Here is an 8,208-nt window from a genome sequence, read left to right as displayed (position 1 = left end):
AAAACGCAAATGTTTTCAAACACTCATACCTATAAGAGACGTATGATATTTTGGTTTTTCTATAGTGCATGCCTTCTTTGTCTTTCAGTACAGTGTTTTGATCATATTTGGATTCTTTAATGCTTTTATGACCTTTAATGGCTTAATGACCTTTAGTTTTAACTTCTGTCAACTTTTTGTGATTGATAGTGAATGATTTAGATCTATGTTTAAAACTGACATTTGAGCAAAGTTACTGACATATAAACACAACTGTCCCTTCATGTCTTAGAGAGGCGACGCAGGCAGCTCTCCAGGCCTGGTGTGGCCGGAAGAGCACATACTTAGCACTGCAGTGCTTAGCCCTCCCTGTGGCTTTTCGCTCTCTATGCTTTTTTCTCCTGCACCTAAGAAAAATGATACCCTTTCTTTATCTTCTTAAATCCCATAAAAATATATATTCACTGTGGTTTATGTACAGTCTCGAGTGAATATTAATGTTATAGAATTCAGTATTTCCATCATGGTGTTAGTGGCTAAGGCTGCAAGGGAGCAATCAGAATCATGGCTTACACACATTCCTCTCAGCAAGCAGGAGGCATCAGGGCTTGGCAGCAGCATTCTGCTCATGGCTTTGCCATTATGTGAATTTATGTTTAGCAACATGGTCTAAGTTCTAAACATGAAAAATTGTTTGGTGCTTGAAAGTTTTGGTGGCAAGTCTTTTAGACCTGAAAAGCTTGAGAATTTTCTTTTTAATTTTATATGGATACATATTTATTTAGATGCCACATCATTCTACAAGGATATTCCTTAAATATATGAATATGCATATATATACATATATATGTATATATAAATATACAAATATATAATATTCATATATAAATATATATATATATATTTAAGGAGACGTAAATGAAAGAATCATTGGGCTGGAGCTGGGCTCAGTGGTACATGCCTATAATCCCCATACTCTGTAAGCTTGAGGCCTACCTGTTCTACCTAGAGACTTCCAGGCCTTCCAAGGCTACACTTTACCTAAAAATAAAATAAAATAAAATAAAATACAGTCATATAATAAACATAATAAATATTTTTAAATGAAAACAACCAGGATTTACATTTTAAAAAGCATAAGATTATTTTGGACAACCAGTTTCCTAATTCTACAAATAAAAAAAAAAAAAACAAACAAAAAATCTGAAGGAAATTGAGTTATTTAGCTATTCTTCAGAAGGAGGCCTGAATTTTCTCTGGGCACTAAAGGCTTGGCTAGTAGGGCAGAATGGGCAAGTGGACTTCTTCAGCAGAGAATGTTGAATAAAGCCAAAAATAATCCTCTCAACTTTCTTTTTTTTAAAAAAAAAAATTATCAAATGAAACAAATTTCACATGGCTACCTCTTTGGTGCCCTTCAGTAAAAACCTCAGTAGAGTTAAATGCAGCACAATGAAGGCAGATGGGTAAATATGGGGTGAGGGAGGGAGGTGCAGAGGGCATGAAATACAGTAAAATGTAGTTCAGTCACACCAGTCTGGTGGTAGTCTGTGTTCTGCTCTTCTCCCTAAAATTCATGTCAGCCACTTTGAAGAAAGATGGATTGGACAATGGAAGTTGTCTTTTCTTTTTGTATTTCCCTTTTTCTATTTCACTAACATTACAAACCATTCCTGTACACTGGCTTACCACACAGTTTATTAAACATTTGCACTAGATGCTGCTCACAAGAAATGTACATACTGATTGATATCTGCTTTGCAACCAGCAAGCACACACACACACACACACATACATACACACACACACACACACACACACACACACACACACACACACACTCACACATCTTGAATACACGCGGGTATGTATGTGCTTATATAAGCAATAAGGATAGTGAAGATAGGCCAATAGAAAGTATTTACTACTTTTATTCATACTTGCCCCTAGCTCCAATAAAGAATAACAAATCAGAATGATAAAGTAATTGGATAACTAATCGACTTTTGAAGGTAATTTGTCAAAGACTATTTTGGTATATCTAGATCTTAAAATCTCTTAATGTTGGTAGTGATTAATTTGATATGCAATTGTCTTTTTTTATATCAGGTTGATAAAACAAAGCACGTGTCCACCTATCAGGAAGTGGTTCGTGGCGAGGGCATTTTGCCCGATGGTGGGGAATACAAGCCCCCTTCGGATTCTTTGAAAAGCAGAGACTATTACACGGATTTCCTCGTTACCCTGGCTGTGCCCTCGGCGGTAGCACTAGTGCTTTTCCTAATACTCGCTTATATCATGTGCTGCCGGCGGGAAGGAGTGTGAGTACTTTCAAACGCTAATAAAGAATTGGCAAGCCCGCTAAGACGATGATATAGACGCGTCCATTAAAAGCAAAGTTGCATTCAGTTCATACAACACACTGTAAATGAATTGAAATTTTGTTCAGATCAAACAGCAATACTTTATTCCTTTAAAAATGAATTAAAGTAGTTGTGAGTCTAGCAAACCAAATTAGGGGCCAAAATTACTTTATTCAGAAATGATTAAGGCTAGATGTAAATTCATGATGGAAAGAGAGTCCCAAAAATAATTGAGCCTAGACAACGTGGTTATGCATGCCATCGTGTGTGAGCAGAGACAGGAGTCTATTGACATGGTAATTGCATTTAAATAAATAAATTGTCTTAGTCAGTGTGATGAAAACTGAGGGTCAGAATTCTTCTTGAAGTCATTCTGCTGTCAAACAGGGTGACACAATCTAAATGTTTAAAATATATTAAAAAAAATAACCCAGGAGTAAATTAATGAAAATAAGGTATCATTTGAGTAATGAGTCTTCCCTTCATGAATAGTTAGTACTTTCAGGACATCTATGTCAATTAAGATAATCTCCCGAGATTACTTGGAAGTCAGGGTAACAAAGCAAAGGCTCAAAAACTCATAAAGCAGCAAGAAACAAATTCTCCATTCTTCATGTAGCCTGATTTCATTATGTCATAGAGTTTACTTCAATCAAGAGCTTGATTCTTAATCTCCATTTTTTTTTCCATTTTTCTGTGTGTTTCTCATCAGTATTCCATTACTGTATGTGTACTCATCCAAGTAATATATAACCCTGGTGGCAAATGCTGCCTGATTGCGTTTTGAGTCCCAACATCAGCATTGCCACATCCCACAGGGTCCCATGAGCATAGAGTCTTAATGTTCCGAATATCAATGCTATTATTTAATTCATAAATTTTGTTTTGTTTCTAGGGAAAAGAGAAACATGCAAACCCCAGAGTAAGTGTCTTCTTTCCTGTTATTTTCTTTCTCATTGTGTGTCGCTTCTCGGTTACCCATCATGCTCTGTACATGTGTCTCATGCTCTCGTTTCTTTTACCATTCCTCACAGTTGACTTCACAAACTCGAAAGCTGCTTTCTAAATAGAGATGTTTAGGCTGGGTAGACACTAAAAAATAAAAAGAGCTCAAAACCTGAGGTAACCTAGATAAACATTAAACCTAAACCATTTCAGATGCAGAATATTAACATGCCATTTATAGTATGTGATCTCCCAACCTGCATTTCTGTAAACCAGAGGACAGATGACAAGACCTTTTATACACATTTTCCTGAATCTGCACTAATAACCTTCCATAAAATGAAACTCCTGTAAGCATTTATAAATGTTCCCCACCAGAAGCAATAATATAAAAAGCTATCCTAGTTCTCACTTAATCATAGAAAATAAATAGGTAACTAGTTTATGACTCAAGGTTTAATATTAACATAGTGTTTCCTAGCTGAGTTTTAACTTGAGATTTACATAAAGGTATATGAGATGTATGTTTTTCTGAGCTAGTTTATAGAACCCCACCCCTAAGCAATAATGTCTTATCTTTAAAGAAAAAAATGACTTTTTCAAATAGGCAACCTATTAGGGCTAGTGCATCATTTTAAATATATATTGTTTTATTTCTTCTTTTATGTAGTATCCAGCTTGTCCATCACAGCTCTATTCAGAAATCTACCAAGGAGCTTCGAGACATGTCTAAAAACAGAGAGATTGCATGGCCCCTGTCTACACTGCCCGTGTTCCACCCTGTGACTGGGGAGCTCATACCTCCCATGCACACAGACAACTACGACAGCACCAACATGCCATTGATGCAGACACAGCAGTGAGTATCCATGTGGAAGCACAGTTGCCAGCATGCGTGGGGAATTTTACCAACATCCATCCAAATCACAGTAATTAGCTGTTACTCGTTTTGTTTGTTCATTATTGGAGAACACCATATCAAAATATCATCACTTGGCTTGATAGAAATGTAGTCAAGTCAGTTCAAGGTTTTATTTTTTTCCTTTAGTCATAAAAACACATCAACATCAATATGTGAGAAATCGACACTGGTAAGAATCCAGATGTTTGACCTAAGATGAGTCATTTTAGAAGACAGACAGAGGCTAAAGTATGACGATCCCATTGGTTTTAAGAGATGGTGGGTTTTGTTTAGGTATTTTTTTTTCTTTAACTACCACAGACCTATATAATCTAAACAATTTTTGTTTCTTTTGTATAAATGATTTTTAAGTTCCTTTTTTCTTTCCCTATGACCTGTTTATATATAAAATAAGCAACTCTGTTTAGGCTCTGAACATATGATTATTTTTGTTTGGTTTTGTTATATAAGACAGGTTTCCTGTAGCCCAGGCTGGCTTGAGCTTCTGGTTCTACTCTAGCTTGCAAGTGCTGCAAACACAGACATATGCCATCATGTCCAGATGAACACACCTATAATTATAGCCAATCTTTCATGCTTTCAAGACAAAGGTCAGGAAACCAGGAAGGGGACTTTCTTGATCAAGTATGGGGAAGGGTGATGAGGGATTGTACATGCTTAGAAACTAGATTTTTGATATATAAGGTGGTAGGCGAAACTCATTTACTCCTTTAGAATGTAGCTCTTTCTTTTTTTCTTTTTTATCTTATATTATATTGGGCTAAATTGTGTAACCCCAAGAATAAGAAGTCACAATTGTATTTTTCTGTCCCTTCCTATTTTTAAAGTAAGTAGAATGGATATGCAAAAAAAATCTCTGTTCTTCTGTCCTTTACTCCTTCGGGTACACACACACACACACACACACACACACACAAAACTTTATCTGAGAACCTTGTTGGACATATTTTTTTCTGTTGAGAGTGTTTATTTATCATTATGTAAAATGTATATGCTAAATTAGGTTAAACAGTAGTCATGTAGGACAGCGCAAACAGTCAGCCTCCATGCATTTACCCCAAAACACTTTTGAAAATATAACAGGATTGTGAATGTTTTCTTAAATTTCTAACATCATCTACTTAGGGTTTTATAGGCCAAGGCTGTGTGTGTGTGGTGAAACTTTGCATGAATTTGAATTCAGGATTTTGGAAATAAGTATTATACTAGTGATATGTAAATGCAAGTTTCACAATATTTAATTTTAATACAGAGAAAGTATGTGCATGTATATTCTCTTTATAAAGGTTAGTGGCCCATTGTTCTAGGGTAATCTAAGACCCCATTTACTAGAATTAGGGACTGACAAGAAACATCAGTAGTTTTAAGAATATTATAATAATATCTAGTTTATCCATCTATCCAATTTTGAGATCATATCCAAATTTTAGAATCATACTTGATACTTAAGTACTGTTTCCTACATTGTATAGTGTGCCAAAGAAGTATTCATAGTCTTCAAAATTTGAAGTTAGTAAGTATACTTGGAAATCATATTTTATTTGTTTTAATTTTTGTGCACCTATTATTCTGGGAGGGCTGCATGGAATAGTGCTTTTGCAGTGGTCAGGGACAAGCTATAGAAGTTGTTTCTCTTGTTCTGCCATGTGGGTCCTAGGAATCCAACTTAGGACATTAGCCTCTGTGGCAAGTGTCTTATCCTCTGAGCTATGTCACAGGATTGGTCTGGAATCTGTGGGTAAGGGTGAGAATGGCTAATTTTCCAGAGAGCACGAGTCTGGAAATGTTTCTGTTACTGACATCATGATGCTTTAAACGTTTAGAAGACAGCAGTAGCTACTGTGTGAGCTGAGGAACTTGGATGTGTGTAATGCAGTGAAGCTAGGTTAGTAAAGTCTAAATGAGAATTGAAAGGCTGCAACCACCTTGAAAGAGATCCTTTCTGGCCATGTATGTTGAGAATATAATCATCTTCTTAAAATTTTTTATTTTTCTTGGGTCCAGGATTTTACACTGTTGTTATTGATATATAAACAAAGCAAAATTTTCTGTCTAGTTTATCTGTCTGCCTTTCTCAGGCCTTTCCAGAGCCCATCAAGACCACCATTATGCAGATAAGCTCTTTGCAAATACAATAGCTTATTACACTGAACTTGCAACAATTTCAACATATATGTGTTTTGAAGTCTGGAAAACCTTTCTATTATTCCTATTTCTGCTAATGGAAAAGCTCCATTAACTAACACTTCTGAATAAATAGGGTCCATAGATAATTGATGATGTTCACAGTGATTGTTCTGAGGCACCGTGGGATCATCAAGTGTGCCTGACTCATCAGAGGAAAATTAAATTACATTCGGTGTCGTTTCGGTGTTGAGTGTATATTATCTTTCTTTTATTCTTGGAAATGGATAATATGTGCATGGTCTCTATGGAAACTTCCTATAAGCCAGAATATGTGATTAACCTCATTTTCTAACTATGCCAGATAATAGGGAATTTATTGTGTCAGATTCATCAACACATTTTTTATTACAAAGTTTCAACTTTTACACTTTAACTGAAAATAATTTTTTTTTATTTTTAAGTTTTATTTTATTATCAAGCAGACACATAAATATTTTGGTCGTTTGGATGGAACAGAATTTTCAAGGTGAAAATGAGATATTTATTTGAACAAGCTTATGATCCTTGTGGCCAGGTGTGTGCTTGAAGAATGCTGCTTTGTGTTTTCTCATTAGGCCTTTGTGAAAGGGCAGCGTTTCAGCCTCACACATACAAGGGTACTAAACCTATCTTTCATAAAGACTGATCAGCAACAGCATTTCCTGTTTCTTCCTCAGATTTGAAGGCAAAAAATATTCAGCCAAAGCGCTATGTCCAAACAATTACATGAACTTATAAGTAAGACTTAGGACCATTCAAAGCTTTCTTTCAAGGCTACATTAAAAAATTATTTGATCTTTTAACCAAGCCAGTCCACTTGAGAGGTATAGAAAGCTCACAACAGCCGGCAGTGGTGGCACAAGCCTTTAATCCCAGCACTTGGGAGGCAGAGGCAGGCGGATTTCTGAGTTTGCGGCCAGCCTGGTCTACAGAGTGAGTTCCAGGACAGCCAGGACTACACAGAGAAACCCTGTCTCAGGGGAAAAAAAAAAGAAAGAAAGAAAGCTCACAACAACACTGTAACTAAGAGCAGCCACAGTTATCTCATACATAGAAATATTTTCCTTTTTTTTCTTTTCTTTCCTTTTTCTTGGGGGAGGGGGGGAAGAGCCACAATACTTCACTGGGTCCCAAACTAGCACCATAAACTAGTTAAAAAATAAATAAAGAGTAAGCACGATCGTTTATATGTGATAAATTTAAGACACCAACAATAGACAAAGGTGAATAAGGTCAGTGTGAGATCAGAGTATTCACCATTTCTGATAGCTACTTTGGATAGTGTGTGGCCATTGACCTCAATGCTATCTCTGAACCAGCTTGCAGGGACAGGGACACTAAAAGAGGAAGGGAAGCTGGGTAGTACTGGAAGATATGTCACATGCTCAGAAAAGGGGAGTATGTACAACATGGCCCCTTTTACTTTTCTTTCTTTTTTTTTTTTCTTTTTTTTGTTTTTTCGAGACAGGGTTTCTCTGTATAGCCCTGGTTGTCCTGGAACTCACTATGTAGACCAGGCTGGCCTCGAACCCAGAAATCCGCCTGCCTCTGCCTCCCAAGTGCTGGGATCAAAGGCATGCACCACCACTGCCCGGCTCCCTTTTACTTTTCAAACAGCAGACAATACAAACACGTGGTGATATTTACACATGGTGAAGAGACAGAAGATCAGTTTAATTTGATCTTTGCTTAGAATGATCTTGGAGGTAGGACAGACGCTGCAAAGATAATGGAGAGTCTGTAGTTCCTTTCAGTCAGTTTCTATCCTTAAGACCTCCCGGAACCGTATTCACTTGTGGCCATAGTTCAGTTCTTTTTTTTTTTTTTGTTTTT

General features: G+C 36.5%; 1 protein-coding gene across 4 annotated transcripts in view; it reads left to right on the top strand.

Annotated features, from left to right (window-relative positions):
* Sgce (sarcoglycan epsilon) overlaps positions 1 to 8,208 on the top strand; it is a 72,789-nt gene that overhangs the window by 53,457 nt on the left and 11,124 nt on the right. For 2 of the 4 annotated variants that reach the window (XM_031381116.1, XM_031381119.1), the window contains exons 7-9: positions 2,089 to 2,300; positions 3,238 to 3,264; positions 3,958 to 4,146. In XM_031381116.1, the coding sequence (XP_031236976.1) occupies positions 2,089 to 2,300; positions 3,238 to 3,264; positions 3,958 to 4,146 (428 nt within the window). The remainder of the gene's footprint in view (positions 1 to 2,088; positions 2,301 to 3,237; positions 3,265 to 3,957; positions 4,147 to 8,208) is intronic. The other 2 variants (XM_031381115.1, XM_031381117.1) reach the window with 1 other exon arrangement.

The sequence above is a fragment of the Mastomys coucha genome, unplaced genomic scaffold (assembly GCF_008632895.1).
Source record: "Mastomys coucha isolate ucsf_1 unplaced genomic scaffold, UCSF_Mcou_1 pScaffold20, whole genome shotgun sequence".
In the NCBI taxonomy this organism is placed as follows: domain Eukaryota; kingdom Metazoa; phylum Chordata; class Mammalia; order Rodentia; family Muridae; genus Mastomys; species Mastomys coucha.
Note: the sequence above shows the minus strand (reverse complement) of the source record. Positions and strands in the feature narration are given on the sequence as shown.